The 21,138-nt window shown below is 49.1% G+C and overlaps 2 protein-coding genes across 3 annotated transcripts in view; one reads left to right on the top strand and one right to left on the bottom strand.

Moving 5' to 3' along the window:
* The window catches only part of LOC135899238 (transcription cofactor vestigial-like protein 4), a 38,745-nt gene extending 29,302 nt beyond the window's left edge, over positions 1-9,443 (bottom strand). The window contains exons 1-2 of the mRNA XM_065428511.1: positions 9,308-9,443; positions 2,664-2,778 (exon numbers count right to left, since the gene is read on the bottom strand). The gene's annotated coding sequence lies outside the window, so the exon portion shown is untranslated. The remainder of the gene's footprint in view (positions 1-2,663; positions 2,779-9,307) is intronic.
* A 272-nt stretch (positions 9,444-9,715) lies between these two features.
* Positions 9,716-18,050, top strand: LOC135899239 (uncharacterized). 2 transcript variants are annotated; one of them, XM_065428513.1, is made up of 2 exons: positions 9,716-9,842; positions 16,306-18,050. In XM_065428513.1, the coding sequence occupies exon 2, from the start codon at positions 16,326-16,328 to the stop codon at positions 17,721-17,723; it is 1,398 nt and encodes a 465-aa protein (XP_065284585.1). In that variant the 5' UTR covers positions 9,716-9,842; positions 16,306-16,325; the 3' UTR covers positions 17,724-18,050. The 2 variants fall into 2 exon arrangements, with proteins under 2 accessions (XP_065284585.1, XP_065284586.1); XM_065428514.1 differs by having other exon boundaries at positions 9,731-9,842; positions 16,309-18,050.
* Positions 18,051-21,138: the final 3,088 nt, after the last annotated feature.

The raw sequence follows: 21,138 nt of genomic DNA, 5'->3' as shown, positions 1-21,138 counted from the left end.
CTCGAGTGCCATTTGCGCCAACTGCGGAAAAGTTAGGTGTTTTCGCGTTTTCCCTGCAACGCAATGTTTTCCGTATGGTTATGCAACTACAGTCAACGATCGATTTTTTCGGACATTCCAGATAATTCGGACGCCTTCGCGGCACCGCCACGGTACCCTATAGAGTCAATCTCTAAGAACGTCTGAAATTTCGGACACAAAAGCCATTCGCCGTCCGATTCTACGGGCTTTTCTCCATGACCGCAGGTCCGAAATGGCATTGAACGAAGCCGCCACCGCCGCCATTTTGATTATCTCTCCGCGTCGAACAGGCGCTCTCGCACGCAGATCCGCTGACCACCGTGGCAATGCTAGGCCTAGCTCCTTCGACGTGCGGCACGAAGCTTTCTCCTGTTCGGTGCCGTGTTTTTCATTAAAACAATTCGTCGCTGTTAGCCATGATGCCGACTCCGCTTTTGTAATCCTCGCCAATGGCTTCGAAGCTCGGAAAGCACGGCGCGTTGCATAATGCCGGTTCCTGAAAGTCAGCTTCGCCTCGATATAGCAGTGTTACGCGGTGAGGCGCACCTGAAGTGGGAAGAGGCAATTTTCACGGGACACTATGTATTGCTTAATTATACACGCGTGCACCCGCCATCTCCTGCGATAGTACGAGCACCGATACGTCATATGTACTGGCAGGCCTTCGGAACTGTTTCGGACATGTCTGGCGATTTGAAGCCTCGGGGGCAGTGAAGGGTAGTGCTTCGAAAGGGCAGTCGAGTATCGGCGACTGAAGCTACGATTTTACGCCGAATCGACTTGAAAAATTATAGACCGATCAGCTTACTATCCGTTGCCTACAGAGTATTTACTAAGGTAGTTGAAAATAGAATCAGGAACACCTTAGACTTCCGTCAACCAAAGGACCAGGCAGGATTCCGTAAAGGCTACTCAACAATAGACCATATTCACACTATCAATCAGGTGATAGAAAAATGTGCAGTATATAACCAACCTTTATATATAGCTTTCATCGATTACGAGAAAGCGTTTGATTCAGTCGAAACCTCCGCAGTCATGGAGGCATTGCGGAATCGGGGTGTAGACGAGCCGTATGTAAAAATACTGAAAGATATCTATAGCGGCTCCACAGCCACCGTAGTCCTCCATAAAGAAAGCAACAAAATCCGCGTCAGGCAGGGAGATACGATCTCTCCAATGCTATTCACAGCGTGTCTACAGGAGGTGTTCGGAGACCTGGATTGGGAAGAATTGGGGAAAAGAGTTAATGGAGAATACCTTAGTAACTTGCGATTCGTTGATGATATTGCCTTGCTTAGTAACTCAGGGGACCAACTGCAATGCATGCTCACTGACCTGGAGAAGCGAAGCCGAAGGGTGGGTCTAAAAAATTATCTGCAGAAAACTAAAGTAATGTTTAACAGTCTCGAAAGAGAACAGCAGTTTACGATAGGTAGTGATACACTGGAAGTGGTAAGGCAATACATCTACTTAGGACAGGTAGTGACTGCGGATCCGGATCATGAGACTGAAATAATCAGAAGAATAATAATGGGCTGGGGTGCGTTTGGCAGGCAATCTGAGATCATGAACAGCAGGTTGCCATTATTCCTCAAGAGAAAAGTTTATAACAGCTGTGTCTTACCAGTACTCACGTACGGGGCAGAAACCTGGAGGCTTACGAAAAGGGTTCTACTTAAATTGAGGACGACACAACGAGCTATGGAAGGAAGAATGGTAGGTGTAACGTTAAGGGACAAGAAAAGAGCAGACTGGGTGAGGGAACAAACGCGAGTTAATGATATTTTAGTTGAAATCAAGAAAAAGAAATGGGCATGGGCAGGACATGTAATGAGGAGGGAAGATAACCGATGGTCATTAAGAGTTACGGAATGGATTCCAAGGGAAGGGAAGCGTAGCAGAGGGCGGCAGAAAGTTAGGTGGGCGGGTGAGATTAAGAACTTTGCTGGGACATTGCTGGGCCACAATTAGTACATGACCGGGGTAGTTGGAGAAGTATGGGAGATGCCTTTGCCCTGCAGTGGGCGTAACCAGGCTGATGATGATGACTCGTATCTGGTCGCAGAGGCCACAGGACGCGGGAAACCGACAAACCGCATCGCAACGAATTGTTCGTTGCGATGCGGTTTTGTTGTCCGCATCGTAAATTGTCCGCATCGCAAATTGTTCAAGCTCATTTGTAATTTTATCTATCTTGCGGCCAGGCGCATTTCGATATTCTCGTTAGCCTAAAAAATTTTATGCAGTTTACAAAATTAAGTTCGTTGCCTACCCAAATAAATATGTTCGCAACATACCGTGCATGGTATACTGTCCGCGGGAAGGCAAGGTTAATTGGTCGCTGTTGGCTTTGTGTCTTGCTTCACTATTGAGCCGCGCTTACTGATTGCACAGTAATAACAAGCTTCGCCATGTGGCTGCAGATTACTGCTGTACTATAATTGTTGCAAAAAGACACTTTTCTGCTCCGAAACTGCTCCGAAACTGTTCCGAAATGCAGGTGTGACTGCTCCTAAACTGCTCCAGAACGACATTTTTCCTGCTCCAAAAAATTGCTCCATATCCTGGATTGGCTGGACCACCAGTGTAAATACTAATAGGGCCGCAAAAGTAAATTCCACAACCGTACGATGACTTGCCTCTGCTAGCCGGTTCTTGCGTGATTGGTGCTCCGGTGGCGGACACTGGCGCGATCTTGAGATGTCGGCAAGCTGGTCAGCCTCACGGTACAGTCTTGACACAGCCAATAGCCTCCTGTAGAATACAATGCACAGCCTGGCACCCTTGTTATCGTGTCCAAACACTGGCTCATACCCACTACGGGGGATTGACCCAAGAAGCAGGTGGTTTCAAGTGTCTTTATCAGGATTATTACAAGACTGAATTTGCAGAGCAGAGCATGGGTTTAGAAATAAGAAAAAATGATACCTTTAAGAATTTTGAGATAAAATAATATAACATCAAGAATATTAATAATAGAAATAACTTATAATTTCCGAAATTTTGCGTCCCTAATAAAATTATAAACTGAGAAAAACATCCCTGTGACTGAATTCCTGGAAGATGCCCCAGATGAAGGAATAGTCAGCGAAGTTAGCGGTATCCCAAGTTGTCGAAATGAAACTTTTGAGACATTTCTTTGTGTTAACTACCGGCAGCGCGGGAGAAAAAAGAAGCGCTCAATAGACGGGCCAGCTCAAAGTGGTCAACCGAGCGAGAAGGGTAACTAAGGCCGCTGGACTGAGAGGACCACCCACTGCAGTGCGGAGGAGCTAGCTATGCTCGTGTGTATAAAGTTTATTCTTTCTCAATAGATTCAGGTGCATTGCAAATATAACACACAGGGCACACAGCCATACGAGACCTGTGCAAGTAAAAATTTAAGGGCGGAATACGGCGTCTCGGTTTTGTAAACGAAACTTCAAATTGTCATGAAGGACACTAATTATTATTCCACGGGAAACAAAGACGCTGTTAGAGTGCATTTTGCCATATAGAGACATTTCTGTACTTATTTGCGGTGACATAAGCTGGTGTCGGCCAAACATAAATGATAGGGCCGTTGAGGGATGCTCGTGCGAGAGAATCAGTCGAATTCCAATGTGGGCCGACCGGACATTCCTTATATACTGTCCCAGTTAACTTTAGCCGGAGTTTTAATATATGCGAATGCCACGTAGCTGGACAGAACCAAGGTAACCCACATCCCGTCGTCTGCTCCAAATTCGGTTCACAGAACCACACGGAAGCCGCCGAGAAATGCCTCTAATGAGCCTTATAGTGCGGCTTACGCCAAGCTATGCCAGTGGGTGCCAAGGGAAGGGAAGCGCAGTTGAGGACGGCAGAAAATTAGGTGGGGTGATTGGGAAATGTGCAGGCGCAAGTTGGAATCAGCTAGCGCAATACATAGGTATTGGGAGATCGCTGGGAGATGCCTTCGTCCTGCAGTGGACATACAAATAGGCTGCTGCTGCTGCTGCTGATCGTGATGATTTAGCAACAGATGCAGCGTGCCCCACGCGTGTAGTTCGTGAACAAGAGCGATAGAGAAGGGTGGCAGCTGCAATACGTACGTCGTTCTATATGCCGTGTGCGACAACGCCATGGATGAACGAGGCACAAGCTGGGATGTATTATACAGGGTTCAAAGGGTTCAAATGAACCGGGCCCTCCGGGCTTAGGAGGCTCCACCGAGGGCTTGACCGCTGCGGTGGACATAATGCTTCCTTGTACTTTGATGTCGGCAAGAAAGGACCAATTTTCGGCGCCAGATGGGTTCAGTTCATGGAGCAAGGTACATGCGAAGTTAATGACACACGAGAAAAGTGCGTGTCATAGACAATGCGTGCTTGACCTGTGCAAGCAACGTTCTCTTAGAACCTCAGTCATTCGATCCCTTGAAGAGCACTGCTCGGAACGGGCAGCTTACTGGAGAAATGGCCTTCAGTCCGGAGTTGCTGTTGTAATGTTTCTGGCAGAATGAGGGCTCTCTCTCAGAGGATCTAACGATTTAATAGTGTCTCCCCAAAATGACAACTTCCTTGAGCGTCTTCAACTGATCGCCAAGTTTGATCCTTCCCTTGCTTCCCATATAATGAACTTTGGGAACGCTGGACGTGGCAAGCATCCTACGTCTCCTCAACCATTGTGGAAGAGGTTGTAGAAGCTCTTGGAACTGAAGTCCGAAAAAAAAATCGCTTGCGAGATCACAAGTGCCAAGCACTTCGCTCTTGCGGTTGATTCTACAACTGATTCAAGTCACAGGGATCAACTTACGGTAGTTATTCGCTACGCCGCTAACGAGGAGCCTGAAGAACATTTTCTCGGGCTTTTACCCATAACCAGTCACAAAAGGGAAGGTATCGCGAAATCAACGCTCGACTTCTTAAAATATCTTGGGAGTTAATTTTCAAGACTGTCGTGGCGAGTCATACGACAACGCCAGCAATATGGCTGACAAATACTCCGGTATGCAGGCTCATTTGAAAAAAATCAATCCGCAAGCAAATTTTATCCCTTGCGCTGCTCACTCTCTTAATCTGGTCGGGGCGAATGCTGTAGATTCTTGTGGGCAAGCCGTTAGTTTTTTCAGGCTTGTACAGCGTATATACGTTTTCTTTGCTGCGTCTACACATCGCTGGGCTGTACTCCAGGCTCACTTGAAACAATACGTGACAGCGGTAATCCCAAAGCAAGTCTCAGAAATGCGGTGGCCAGCACGAGCGGATGCAGCGAGGGCTCTCGTGGCAGGTTCTAAAGAAATAAAAGCCGGCTTGATGTAACTATCCGAAGATCATGATGAACGAGCAGAAACCAAGCATGAGGCAAATTCGTTGCTGAACGCAATGCGAACGTTGCAAACTGCGCTGATGGCCGAGTTTTAAGATGATGTTTTGCAGCGCTTCAACGCCACCAGCAAGGTACTTCAGAGCCCAATACTGTCATTGAATGCTGCCGTAAGCCTGATGAAATCGTTGTATGATTATGTATCCGGCTTAAGAGAGAGCTTCGACGAAATTGAAAAGCTTGCGGAGGAAGCGTCGGACAATGCTTCGTACAAAGCAAGCACCCAGAGAAAGCGAGAAGAGTCGACACGATACGACAGCACTGAAGGCACGAGAACGCCAGAGCCACAAGAACCTTCAGCTAAGTTCCGCTGTGAAACCTTCTTCGTCATGATTGTACACTATCTTTCACGCTCTCACAGCAGCTTGAGCGCTTACACCGAAGTCTGCTCGCAGTTTGCTGTTATCACAGATTGAACGACTTTATCCCAGCGCAGAGGCACCTGCAGGCAATGCACCTCGTGAAGGAGTATCCTTCTGATTCGACTGGCACATTTCCCGATGAGCATGAACAGTTTATTTCATTTGCGAGCAACGAAAGCTGTTCTTCTGTGACAGACATGCTGGAACTCCTAATTCGTGAAAATCTTGAAGATTCATTCTCAGATGGTCACGTTGCTGTTATAATTTTTTTTTGTGCTTGATGGTCACAAATTACACTAGCGAATGATCATTCAGCAAGCTGAAATTGATCAAGAACAGTCCTCGATCAACGATGACTGACAGCCGCCTCAGCGTTTTGTCGCTGCTGAGCGTGGAGACGGAGATTCTTAGGAGGGTCAATGTTGAAGATCTCATCAACCGTCCCAGCAAAGGGCACGAACACGCTTGTAAAAACGTACATACCGTTCTTTCTTTTCTTAAAAGATGAATAAAAAGAGAAAACATGTTTATACGTATACACGCCCCATTTGAAGGTTGAATTTCTGCGAAACGCGTAACCTATTTTCTACAGTGTTGAAGTACAACATTTTTGTAAAAATGTAAATTTATTCTACAATGTAATAGCGGAAAAGGCGTGTGCAATATGAATGTGTTTCCTTCTCTTACAAAAGCCTGCAAAAACGCAAGTTTATTACGTCTTTAAGAGTGAACGATCTGTGCATAAAATGAAACTATGTATGATTATTTATTCGAAAATGTTATTAAAGACATTTACCCTTCTTTCAGCATGAGCCGAGTAGCCCAACAAATCTTAATGCTGTCTATGTCTCTTCGTCTCCTGGTATAGTTAAATTCCGATGACAACCTCTCCACGTGCTCTGCGAGAAAGTAGTCGCCCAGGCGATGTTCGTAAACACTCCGGAGATTCTTCGAGTAAATACGGCATGTGTTTTTTGTAGCGAATTCTAAAAAGCGTGAAGTCTCAAGAATGACGAGAAGGTAAGGCGGGACGGGAGAGGCCGGGGGGGGGGGGGGAGCGATGGGTTTTTTGAACCGGGCCATCAGCACTGTTATTCGGCCCTGGGCACAAGCACTGGCTCGAATGTGGCAACCGCAAACGGCCGCTGGATCACGAAGCCGCCAAGCTGCTCCCGCCACAGCGGCAGACAGCGGTGCTTAGCCGCCTAAAAAGTTTTCCATGCCGTCGCCTTCAAAGGCACCGAAGAACGGAAAATGATAAGAGCCTTAGGCGGAAGAGTGCAAACCAAGCCAGAAATCGATGCGTGAGCTGCAGCTTCAGCTGCGAAAAGCCAAAACAGCCACGGACATGACCGTCCACCTCCGGGATGACGCGGTGTAGCAGCAGCCTGCCATGACAAGCCAGAGCAAGCATGCGTAGCAGAATCAACGTGAGCGTCAGTGTTTAATGCACTGGCAACTCAAGAAAGCAAAACGCAGCTCTTGATTCAATGAGTCCCTGCTGTTGCCCATCCTTCCATCGACAAGTTGAGATAATCTGTCCACACTGTAAATGTCACAGAGTAAAAAGCACTATGGTAAATGTCACCGTAACCAGAGATGCCACAGAGATCTACCACAGATGCAGCCGGTCGACGCATGTTAATCCTCGTTTTGGTCCCTTCTCAGTGCTTACGCCATAACCGAGGCGCTCACAGCCGCGCTCAACTCTCGCCGAGTACTTACGAAGTCGCTGACTTACGCTTTCGGAGAGGTGATTTTCACTCTTCCATCAAACTTTCAAGAACATGTCACGAGATGCATGGATGCTTGCATGATAATTCCCGAGGCTTGCCTCTCTGCACTAACTGTGACTGCCGAAGTGCGGTTGCCGATTCACCAGGTGATCCATATGTAACAATTTCCAGTGCTACTCTGGAAGGTCACAACATTCCACATGAAGCACGACAACTGATCACGGCTCCAACGGCTGCTCTCTGAAGATAAAGTACTATATACCACCAATACCGATACCAATACTATATACCATATGACTATACTATATAAAGTACCCATAATTCTCTATATAATAAGTATAGCAAGTTTTTCACGCTAGTGGGCGCTCCAACTCGCAACAAGATGAGGCACGTGTACGCTTCAGCAAAAGTCCGAAGACCACTCAGCACATCCTAATGGAATGCGAAGGGATTCACCTAGTGAGACTCGAACGTAATGTACACCTTTCAGAAGTTCTTGAATTTAAAGTGGATGGAAACATTCAGCGGTCAGCAGTAGAGATAAGCAAGAAACGGTTAGAGTATTGGTGGAATAACAGCAGGGAAGAGATTGATACGAACGGATCCGTTACAGGCATAGGTATAGCGGCACAAGGAAGATATAGAAGAATTAAGGAAGATATAAACAATTCAGAGCCATTGCACACTGTGAAAGTGGATGACCTGCGGAGCTCTCTCTCTCTCTCTCTCTCTCTCTCTCTCTCTCTCTCTCTATATATATATATATATATATATATATATATATATATATATATATATATATATATATATATATATAGGTACAACAAAACAATCTTGCACAAGTATGGGTATTTTTATGTTTATGTCTATTAACGTTTATCTCGTGACCACAGTACTTATTACTTTATGGACGCTATGATATATAGCCGTGGGCTCTGTCACGGCACTGGAGAACTTCTTAGCGAACATTAGGTCTGTGCATGACCAATGGCGCGTCGTGGAGACGTTGGTCTTGGTGTAACACTGAAGGCCGACCCTTCCCAAAGAAACGCCAAGAATCACTTTCCCTCGAGACGAGACACATTGACGTTAAAATCACCCACAATGACGATGGGATTGGGTTCCGCCGGGAGGGTCCACTAAAATGTGTCGTTCATAAATTCTTCAATATCCCTCTTTGACGTTCCGGGATGAACGTATACGGTGGCGACAACGATTCCGTCTCCAGTCTGTACGGTGACCGCACTAACTTGAACCACCGGAAAATGCCTTCGTCTGCAACTCGGTCCAGTCTTTCCATCCGGGGTGAGGGTGGAGGTACGCAACTCCATGGGAACCGAGTCGGCCATGATATTGATCCCTCGTCTCCGAGCAGCATGCGCGAAAGGCTTGGCTTTGACCTGAGCCAGACGGCCAGTATGCGGCACAGCAAATTTCACCCAAATGCACACTGCATCGCGCGTTTCGCCTTCCCTGTACTCTATCTCTCGAAGTACACCGACGGCACCGTTCACTAGCCCGTGATTCATGTCGATGTCGAACGAGACCATGTAGTGCTTGCCCCGAGCGTAGGGAAGCATCGGTGTTGAATGCGCCGAAGTCCTTATTGAAGTATATATATCTATATCTATATATATATATATATATATAGAGTCGCACAGCACCGGGCGCAACGATCAAGGCACGATCGGCGCCGACGAACCGACTCTCGATGACGCGCACCTCTTCAGGTAGGAGGGCCCTCGTCACCGATTTTCGTGAGGATTGCAGAGAACGTGGCGTCCTTTTGACGCCCAACCTGCTGCAACGGGAATTATAGGAGAGATGATGCCACTTCACCTTCGGGCTGAACACCTTGTGACCGCGTGCCCGCCTAAAGACCTCGTTGACACGAACCGCAGGCAGTTGTCGTAGATGACCGCACATTACGAGTATGATGTCCAGACCGCCGAACGCCTCGTCGTGCTCAATTGTACGTGATCTGTACGTCGTTCGCCTACAGAGTCATACCCCCTACAGGCTCATATACACCCGTAAATGCGGACCATAGTTTTTGCCCACGCACATCACGAAACGCTGGAAACTACCCTAAGACAGCTCGGCTGTAAAAACATTGAGGAGATGAAGGCGTGTAAAGCATACCTGATTAACGCAAGCAGGCTATAGGGGACTATTTGCCCCCGCTCCGTTCCTAAGGGGTGCCAGTAAATCATCACCATCATCATCATGGTCAACTTTCATGATCATGTATAATCCGCCAACGGCACCGCGAACGGCCAGACGACGAAGATGTCGACGTAGTTGGTCTCGTAAGCCCACAGCGTATAATGTAACGAGCCAAGTTACCGCGGGTTCATTGCGGAGAGCTCCTCGGGTAAGTCGTTTTCTGTCGTCTTGCTGCATGGTTTAGAACTGTGTCAGCGGCAGCAACCATGCGGTACGTGCATTCATATGCTGCTACCCGCGCACTATTACTGTTATTCAACAAGGAGACGCAAGGCTAATCAGGCACGTGTAGTGATTCGGAAGTCGGTTACATCTTGTTTGTCTCCTCGAATACCGTAATGGGAAGAATTAATGCGGCCGTGCGACGCCATTCTCTTCAAATCTGATAAGTCATACCACACTTCAGTGAGTGCGATGCCTACCCAGGTAGCACAAAAGAGATACGTAACGTTTTCGTAGCGTTTATCCAAGACGATAAAAACGGGTTAAAGAAGACACGAATGAGAGAGCTTCGGCGGGAAAACGTCGTATATCTCTGCTAATGTCCGGCTTAATTACTTTCTTGAGATGATCTAGAACAGGTCTGCAATACGTATTCGAAAAGCTGGTCTAGAAATAGGATTGGGAAAGACACAAGTAATCCCTTTGCCAAAACTATTCGTAACCAATTTCTAAACGTTTTTAGGACGTTATCAAAAAGCTGGTCTAGAAGCGGTCTTGAAAGGTTTACGATCACCTGAAGCTAATTTTCGCGGGTGACGGGCGCTAACAGACATCGTTGTTCAAAACACGCGTTTAGTTTCGCCTCACGCGACTGGCGCAGACGTTGTGAGCCGCACCCGTCGGCACGGCCTAGGCCAATCGCGTGAGGTGAAACTGATCGGGCGTTTCGAACAATGATCTCTAATCGCGCCCCAGATGAGCAGAAGCGTCGGTGTTGACTGTAAGAGCCATGGCGCAGTGCCAAGCACTGTTCCCCGCATGACCGGCGCATCCTCTACCAAGTCGCACGAAAATGAGCCTGTTAGGAATAATAAATCCTTAATACCGCCTTCAGTAAGCTACGATGATTACAACCACAATGGGAATGACATCCTGCAAAGAACAAATGGCCACGTCTTGGCAGGTGGCCAGACCAAGCACTTCATGCCAAGAGTGCATGAAATGAGAACATTTTGACAAAGCAAAAACACTTTATTAAAATGTAATGCTTATGCAAGGTTCGAACAAACTGTGTGAGAAATGCAAATAGAAGTAAAAGTACATCAACAATGACATAAGTCGCAGAAAGGATTCGTAATGAACTCGAAAGTGGACATTCACTAGCACATAAACAAAATTCCAAGTACACACGCAAAAATGAACAGAAAAACCTGGAGTGTACTAAAGTGCCTAATTTATCATAGTGAACACACGTGCTATTAGATGGACTAGAGTTATGCAGAAGTGACATCGGAGCGAATGGAAGAAGTAGACTGAAAAATGCAAGAGTATGAATCGGATGGTAACTGCCTCCAAGCAATGTTACCAATCAGCTAGAAGCTTGAAAAGAGCACGAAAAGAAATACCACCGCATACCATCATAAAACAATCCTGTGACAGAAATAAAAAAATGGGAACAATGCATAATTGGAAATATTGCCTTTAGGATATATCAAAGAAGGTAATGGCGAGAAAGAATAACCATACAACAAAAAAGCAATAAAGCAATAAAGCAATAAAGTGAAATTAGTACAGAATACTTAAACGGAGTATTCAGTGTAACAAGTGAACACTACTGTAGTACAGCGAACGACGAGACAGTAATGCTGCATCTTGCCACTCCAGAACGTGAGAAATGAATATGCAAGCCTCATATTAGAAACTTACATAAGCATGGAAATAAACTGGAATGCACTGGAAGCTGCATTTGTGTAACAAAGGAAGCAATGGTCATAATAAATAGTAAGTGTTTTATCTAAAAAGCCCTTTACAAGAGGCAAAGTTGTACCTCTCTGGCAAAAACAAAGTTGCAACGAATAATTTGCAGACCAGCAAATACATTAATTACCGAACTGACATGTCACACTTTGCGCACATCTCCAGTCTCCTAAAGTAAAAAAAAAAGCACTCTGAATGAGAAAAACGTTTAACACATGTTGCCCAGAGCGAATTCTTTGCCAGTTCACTCACACTTACACATCCAAAAACATCTGCCACAAAGTCCAGGCACAGTTCCACTGATGTTTACCAATTCACCCCAACTTTCACGTCCAAAAATATTTGGCACACAGTCCAGGCAGAGCTTCATAGATAAACAGCTTGAGAGCACCCTACTGATTATTGTGCAGTCCCGCTGCTGGAAATAGAACTGCCGCACATGCTGGTAGTGGTTTCAATGTAGACACACTTGCTGCCCTGGACAGGTATGCTCAGATATCTGCACTGGTGCTCCATTTTGTCGAAGTAGACACATTGATGCACTACGCTGGTAATTGAAATGTTTTGAATGCACAAGTATTGGCTTCACCAGAAAGACTTGCCCACATACCACCACTGGCATATATAGGCACTTGCTCTTCACTCAGTAGCATTGAACTTAAAGTGTTCCCTATGTGGGAGCCATGTGTAAAACCGGTGTCACACGACCACTCTCGATCGCGATCAAGCCCGATCCGGATCGAAATTATCGATGCGACTGGCTCACTCTCGTAGCTTGCGCAGAGGAGCCAATCACGACCGAGAAATTCGATTTGTAATGGACTCGATAGCGGTTAAAAGAGCCCCGTGTGAAACCGGTATCAAATAATGCACAGACGTACGCTAGGAAAATGTGTTGCACAAAGACAAAGAACTGCGACATGCCCTGTTGTGCGAAGCGCGCGAACAGAACACACACACACACACACACACACACACACACACACACACACACACACACACACACACACACACACACACACACACACACACACACGCACGCACGCACGCACGCACGCACGCACGCACGCACGCACACACACACACACACACACACACACACACACACACATATATATATATATATATATATATATATATATATATATATATATATATATATATATATATATATATATATATATATAAACTGCGAGAGTGCTTCGCGAACTCCATGCGCACACATGGCACCCGCACGAACTCGGCAGGCCGCCGTAAAGCGCGAAGGGCGCACAGCGTACATTCCGACACATGTCCCAAACTGCAAACAATCGTACTACCTAAAGCATACAAGTTATTTTATACCAAGGGCATACTCGACTCACGTATGCAGTATCCACAAGCGAGTTATGCAGCGTACATGCTGTATCCATTCACCAAATAGTAAAATTGATAACAAGCACAAATCTACAAGGGACTCAATACATTACTACCATTTGAGGTGTCAAATAAAATCGAATTTGGCCATTTCATATATTGGACACAACATATGGACACATGTGGTACCCGGTAATACCATGAAATACCGATCACGTGGGTAAAGGGGGCGAAAACACAATCGAGAACCTGAAGCGCAAACGATAAAAGCACGGTATGGTGCACGCAAAATTCTGTCAGTGCGCTGTAGCGCGAGGGAAGACAATAGGGCGAGCACTTGACCTCACCTTTTGGGATACCGCACTAGTACTGAATCATTAAAAAAAAAAGCTTTTTTGAACCAGTTCCCTTGTCTGCAACACTCTTGCTAAACGGGAGACTAAAATACCACGACGACGGCTCTATTGCGGAGATCGGCAAGGTGCGCACAGACAGAAATTTTGCCGCCTTTCTTCGCATTCTGCAAAATGCTTTCTTGTTAGGATCACGCATAGCGGCCGATCCCGACGCTAGGGACACACAGGCACGATTTCGTCCCTCTAACTTTCGTCCTTATACTGCCCTTAACGCCTTAATTACAGCGTCAGTGAAAAGGCGCCTCACATAACATGACAATGAACTTGAAGAGCTGATTAGTGCCCTCCACTCCGCGCCCTCCAATTGAAAACACTACTGATTTCCAAATTAAACTACACAAACGGGTCGCACAATCCAAACTAATCACAGAACGTCGTTTTCTTGACGGCAAAACCCTGCAACACTTACATGACAAAGGGCAGCGGCAGCACATTCAGAACAGCCGCTATCATACCACAGCGCTATGCAAGTGCGATAACGCTATTATGCCCGGCTCAAACAGATCGCACAACCCAAACTAATCACAGAATGTCGTTTTCTTGACAGCAAATCACTGCCACACTTACATGACAAAGGACAGCGGCAGCACATTCAGAACAGTCGCAAACAGACCATAGTGCCATGCGAGTGCGATAACGGAACTATGCCCGGCTTCACGAATAACGTGGCGGCCTTGGTCACATAACAATTGAAAACACCACTGATTTCCAAATTAAAACCACATAAACATATCGCACAACCCAAACTGATCACAGAATATCGTTTTCTTGACAGCAAAACACTGCAACACTTACATAGCAAAAGGCAGCGGCAGCACGTTCAGAACAGCCGCAAACACACCACAGCGCGATGCGAGTGCGGTGACGCGACGACGCCATGACGACGCGACTATGCCCGGCTCGCCCGGCTGCCCGGCATCACGAATCACGTAGCCACCTTGGTCACATGATTTGACGACGGTATCGCCACCTTGCGCAAGGTTGGATCGCTTTGATGGGTTGTTGAATATTGTAGAAGCCACTAAAGAGGCTGATGCGCCGTGGCGTGGCGGTGGCGCATCAGTCGTTTTCAAAACGTATTCACCCCTCGTTTTTAAGCTGCCTGGCTTCCAACGTTGTCAAAACGTATTCACCCCTCGTTTTAAGCTATCTTGTTTGGAACCTCTTTGATGCGTCGATTTTGGTCAAAAATCCGTTTCAGACGTTGAATCCCTTAATACGACGTTTTCAAGACTTTGTGTGCTACCTGGGTATCAATGAATATATTCCTGACGCAACGGAAAGTGGTCTAAAAACTGACGACCATTCCACTGTGTGAAGATGGAATGGCATCGAAAGCTGACCACAGTCAAAGCTCTCAAACGAAAAGCAAAGTGCTTTCGCTGCCATTCCATTTTCACAGAGTGTCACTTCTTGCGTTGCGAGTCTGGCGTCGTTGCTCGTTCTGAGGTGCCCGGCATCGCGATTGTCGTTTTCGTTCAGCATCACGGGAACGTTCTTCGTTGGTGGTCGCTTCGCGCCGGCGCCGTTTACATTCTCGTTGCTGTTCCCTCCAGCGCTCCTCGTACGCATGTTGTTCTTCAGGTGTACGAACTATACGTGTCCGCCCATCGATAACGTAGCTGTTTTAGCGCCAATACATCTCCTGCTTATATACTGCGATAACCTTGACGTCACGCTATTGTTTACAGTGACCGTTCTAATCTGTTCCGCATTTTGACATCTGCGCCGCCGATTTTGACATCTGTAACAAACCCGTATGGATTTGTTACAAATCGCTAAGTCCGTTTCTGTTGCCGGACGCCGAAAAAAACTACGAAAGGTTAGTCATATACAGCTTTCGCTGTAGTAATAACGGAGTTATGAAGAGCTCAACGTCTACTTTCCCCATTATTCAAAAGACTAGCGCAAAATAGCAGGGACAAAGACAGAGAAGACGTCGTCTTCTCTGTCTTTGTCCCTGCTATTTTGTGCTAGTATGATGACACACCAACTAGCCCAGCTTTCTGCCTTGACTACTTTCCCCCATTCTCCCCCCCAGCTGAACATTTTCTCTGAGCACGGTTAGCCTACGCCAAAAGATCCCAACAACGACAAAGAAGCGGTGACACGACGGGAGGGACGCATTAAGAACCGTCGCTTCCACATTTTTTAGGAGAGTGGAGTCGGTGTGCGTACGTGCGTGAGGTTTCGCAACTCGTGAACAGTCGCTGGTGGCTACGGGCTGTCGCGCGTTCGATGACGTCACTGACGGCAGAAAAACTGAGGGGACCTCGAAATCCGCCGGAGAGAGAAAAAGGCATGGGCACCCTCCTGCATGCAGCGAAAGAATATTTGGTTCGCATGCTTCTTGCAGCATTTGTTTACACATCGCGGACGTTTTCACCTCTTTCTTTTTTTAAACCCATTTTCAAGTGCTACAGTTGCCCTTTGAATGGCGCTTCGCAAGAGCAGACTTCTGCAACAAAGACGATGACGCGGTGCTACGGTGATTACACAGGTGTGAATATATCTATATGTAGGCACGGAGCCAAGTCGATCGAGCCTCTTGTCGCCGCTGCAATAGCTGCAATTTGTGTGGGAGAATGTGTCCAGTTCTTTCTAAAAGTTGGCAGATGTGACAAATCCTAATCCGATCATGACACACATCTGGTTTTATAAACCTAGCATTGCAAAGCTTTGGTTGGGATGCAAAACATTAATCCGGAGCGCCACATGTTCACAACATGGTCAACTCTTGTCACACGTACGTGTAGTGTGAGAATCTTAGTAGAATAGTATAGCGGCGCCGTTTGATTAGACAGCTTTATCATAGCGCCCACCGTGATATCATAGCGCCCGTCCCGGTAACCGGTATATGCGTTGTGCTATACCTGTCACTAGTTACAGTCTTTCGGGCGTCGTCGCCTTTCAACACAGGAGCTCGGAAGCAGGCGAGCATGGCGGAGGGGGCCTTCGTTGAGGGCGACCAGCCGCCCAGGGACAAGGACCCCGACGAAGGCCAGGAGAGGGTCCCCTCGAGGCTCGTCGAAGAACACGGCGATGACGTGCTCCCCCAGCCAGCCGAGTCCGCCATGCCATTGCTACCGAGCGACGCAGCGATCGACGAGGGTATCATGGTGGGTGAGCTGCTCAAGAAAAGTCGCCTCAAGAACCCCACGTTGACCGACCGCAAGAAGCTGCTGCTGGACGACAAGAACCTGTCCGTGTTCGTGGAGGCCACGCAGAACATCACGCTGCGCTACCATCTGCTCGGCACGATCCAGGAGCCGCCCTCCGAGACCCCGCCACCGGTCGCGGCGGTAAAAGGCCTCCCCGCCACCGCTGCTGCCTTGCCGACTAGCAGCCCCCGCGCCCTGTCCAGCTCGGACGAGATGCTCTACTTCAAGGAGAAAGTGCGCAGCGCCCCGGGGCCCGTCCTGGAGCGCAGGGGCGCCTCTTGCTCCAGGCTGCAGCACATGGGCGGCATCGCCGCCAGGATCGGCGGAGGGGCCGTCGGGGAGAAGGCGTTTCCCGCGCCTCCGGTCACCCGGTGTGCTACCCTCCCGCCAGCCTACTCGCGGTCGCAGCTGAACGCGGGCCGCGTCAAGTCCCAGATCGCCGCCCTGACGCTCAAGAAGTCGTCGCTGCTGCGTGCCGGAGACGGCGAGCAGGCTACCCACAAGCTATCCAAGATAACGCAGATAGTGATCGGCGCCGCCGCAAAGCCTCAGCAGCCATCGAATCGGCAGATGCGGGAGCCCGAACAGCGGCTGCCGTCACCTCCTGTACCGCAGCGGGAAGTCGAGGACGCATACAAGGACCGCGACCGGCTCGTACCAGACGACGCGGAGTGTATAAGGGACAGGCCCGTCCTGGAGGTGCTGGACAAGTGCGAGCTGGAGCCGGTGCCGGCCGCCGAGTTGGTCCGTCGCCGATTGCGCCGCTACTACGGAGGCGAGCTGGGCGCCGTCGTCGCGGAGGGACGTTCGCGCAGCAGAAGCAGCGAGGACGGCTGCACCAGCAGCCTGGTCAAGCTGGACTTCACGATGGCGACCGAGGCGAGCGAGCTCGCCGTCGAGCGCATCGCGGCGAGCCGAGCCGGCGCCGCGCTCTCGCCGCACGAGTCGTCCACGTCGTGGTACTCGTTCGAGAGCGACCCGTCGAGCCGCAGGTCGGCCGCGCTGCAGGCTGCTTCGGCGAGCTGCTCCGAGGCCGGGAGCTGGGCCGCCCCGTCTCGCCGTGGGTCGACGCCAGCAGCGGAGCCGGCCGTCGCGGCAGAGTGCTTCAAGGCGTCCTCGCTGATTCGTTACTTCGAGAGCATACGACCCCGTGCTCCCGCGGCTGTGCCGCAGTGAAGGAAGGACAGCGAAATGGTTACGCGTCGCGTATACCTCCCCGAATGTATGCTCCGAGTGTCTTCTCGGCAGGAACGAGTCGAGGCTGATAGCGCGAAGTGCACGCGTCGCGATGCCAGCGTATTGTGACAGTACCCTCTGCATGCCGACTGCTCGTTAGTCACTCGACATTTCGCCTGTCACTTTTAGCCGATTAAATTTACCACGATTTGTGGTAGACGAGTTTTCATACGGATGTTGAGGAAGTATAACTTCTTGTGTCTTCAGATGGCTTGTATGGATGAGAACGTTGTCTGCAGTCACCAAATAAAATGGGTTCGTATATTATTCTGTGGTTGAACTGTTTGTCACCATAGTGGCATGCTGCAACTGACCGTTTTCTGGCATAAACGTCTGTGTGTCTCTTTTTTAACATATAGCGGGCTTGTACAGATAAGGTTTGTCTGGGTAGTCTACACAGCTGGATGACCTCTAAGGTTTTCATAAGTGAGGTGGTTGGTGATTCGACACTTCGCAAATGAAATATCTTGGAAGGTGGCGGCAAGTGACCGCACGCCCTGTATAGTGAGAGCGCCTCATTTGCGCGTTCACACAAACACACACGCGCGCACGCCTGGCTGTCTGATTGCGTTCCAAACAACAACTACGGGCTCAAGCGCGCGCGCTCTCAAGCCAGGGGAGCTTCTAGCCTGGGGAAGCTAGGTAAGTCCGCGCACGCAGCAAGGGATACCCTGCGGAACGATCTCCAATAAGTCATTAATTGGGGTTAAGCCCTATTTAACACACAACCGAATCGGAGCCTATAATTACAAAGTAATCAAATGGTCGTCAGGATCGCAGACGGCGCACCGCGAAAGCGAAAAATACAAGAACGCCGTCTCCAGGGCCCACATATATCCTTCGTCCAGCGTTCCTCCGATCGCGCACCCCAGAGTGAAGGAAATTCAGTGCACAGAAAATCGCATGATGCGCTGCCTTGGGACATCGAGACAGGGCGCACGAGCCCGCCAACGCATTGATGCGGCCACGAGGACCATCTCACACGCGCAAGCAAGGGCTCGAGTCCCGCGGAAACTGGGCCAATAGAGGCAGACCGCGCTGGCCCTGCGTGGTCAGGTTGACAGTGTCTTATGACTCGTTCCATCTCATCCAGGCGGGTCGCGAGGGACATGGAGGTCTCGAAGCCACAGCTGGACTGCGACGCTTGAACTCCGACCCACAGCACATATGCTCATAGTCGCCACTCACACTCTTGAATATGGGGTCTATCCCAAAAGTTCCTGCAGTGCGTGATCGAATCAGCAGTAAAGTGGGGGAGAGTTTAGCGGTGCCATTCTCTCGCTCTTTCTACTCGAAAGGACGCAGCTAACCTTTAGTACAAGCCGGACTGCTGTATGACAAGGTAGAATTTTTTGCGTGCAGCAATAATGGGTATACACGAACAGACGTAAACTAAGGATCAGAGTCTCTTGCAAAATTGGGCAACAATTAAGAAATTCATCAAACCTTGCAAAATGCCCATGAAAAGGATACCCTAAGAGAAAAAAAAATTATGCGGACCTCACGCGCTCTGGGAATCGATGTAAGCGAAGCTTTCTGCGCTGTTTGTGTTCATTTACGGTATTTAGCGGTGGTTTCGACGGCATGGCGTTAAATGTCACCTTGCGTGGGCACCGCTAGCGTTTGTCTGAGCGGTACACAGAGCGCACAGCGAGACGTGCTTGCTCGAGGCGTTGTTGTGCGCAATAGTCCGTAGCCTGCGAGAACGTTAGCACTGTCATTCCCTCACCCGGCGCATCATATGGTGGGCGAGGTGGAGAAATCCTTGTATTGAAGCCTATTACGAACTTCAACCGCTGCACCACGATAACGGCTTTGTGGTCCCGTAGCGCTCGTCACCCGTTTCGTGACAGAGCGTTGGTAGCGAAGACTCCGAGCCTGGCGTCGATGAGAATAACAAAAGGGACTTTATACATTATATACAGGTTATCATACAGGACATGAACGGTTCGGCACTGGGGCCGAGAGCTCACACAAACGCGACTGTTCTCGCACGACGGCGTCCGGCGAAAACGCGTGACACATCTCACCCCAGTCGGGAGCGACCCTCTCTCCAGGTGGGGTCGGCGGATCCTGTTTTCGAGCGGCGTGTCTCTGCTTTTATAATCCCCGAGGCCCATTGTCACTCAACCGGCCCAATACAAAGTCAGCACACGACGGTCGTCCGAGGGGTCCAACCAGCGACCGCGCTGGCCACCCGGTTCAAAGTTCGCGCGCGCGGTGACCTCCAGGCAAGGGAGGTGCGGCGCCGGGCTGTCGGGCACACGCGGACACGTTTAAACACGCTGCTTCGCCGAGGCTTCTCCTGCACGAAGGCGCAGCCTCTTGACTTGTGAAGGGAGAATTGTGGCGCTCGCAGGATAGATTCTGCATCTTGCAGATTCGGGATCCGGGCTTGTGGTAATGGCACAACAGCATCCCCGCCCTCAGATAAGGCGCCGGGAAGACGAGCTGCCTCCACGTGGCTCGGATGCCAGGCGCGCACGTTCGTCAGGCTCGTCCAAGTTCACGTCCATTGTCGGGACGCCAGGTAACTTCACGTGCCCAGGTCCGACTCGTCAGGACAGGAGCTCTGCTCACCACGTCGTCGCCAAGGCACCTTGACCAGCTCCGCTCGGGTCGTTCCTAAGACCTTGCTTCTCGCCACTGGTCCCGCTTGGTCGTTCTGCAGCTTGCAAAACCGACCGGCAAAAGGCAACACCCAACACGAACAAGTGCCCTCTGTCTCCCGTCAAACACCAGACAAGGCCATAATTCAAATCAACCTAACTAAATTGTTTTCCCCTTTTTTCTCCCGCTGCAACAAGAGGCAGGTGTACGATCTAGCACACAAGGCTTAAACAATCAGTTTTCAAATCATCAACACAACAAAATAGAAACAATTAATAATCAGCAATAATAATTACAAATAGAATGGTCCCCTTGAAATCGCTTTGGACCGAAAACATACTTCTGAGGAAGCAAATGAGGCCATTCATTTTTCCCGGCGATATTTTCGCGGAATCCGAAGCTGCTTATATTTGCGACCCTGCTTATCCGTGTAGCGGCGGTACAATAAGCCAGATTCCTTGCCAAATGAAACCCCCTTTTTTTTCACTCCCCGTTTGACGCTCTTCCTCAGATCGGCTAATGAACAGCCTTCCTGTTGCTCGCGAATCAGACTCCTTTCCTCCATGCAACGTTCCTTCTCCCTCTTTTCCTCCTCGCGACGTTGCTGTTCTCTCCTTTCCTCCTCGCAACGTTCCTTCTCCTCCCTTTCCCGACGTTCATTGATATCCGCCCAGGCCTCAGCGGCCTCCTCAGCCGTTACGTCCCCAGTCCTCATGACCTCAAGGATCGCATTCTTTCTTTTGGT

The sequence above is a fragment of the Dermacentor albipictus genome, chromosome 5 (genome assembly GCF_038994185.2).
Source record: "Dermacentor albipictus isolate Rhodes 1998 colony chromosome 5, USDA_Dalb.pri_finalv2, whole genome shotgun sequence".
Taxonomy (NCBI): domain Eukaryota; kingdom Metazoa; phylum Arthropoda; class Arachnida; order Ixodida; family Ixodidae; genus Dermacentor; species Dermacentor albipictus.
Note: the sequence above shows the minus strand (reverse complement) of the source record. Positions and strands in the feature narration are given on the sequence as shown.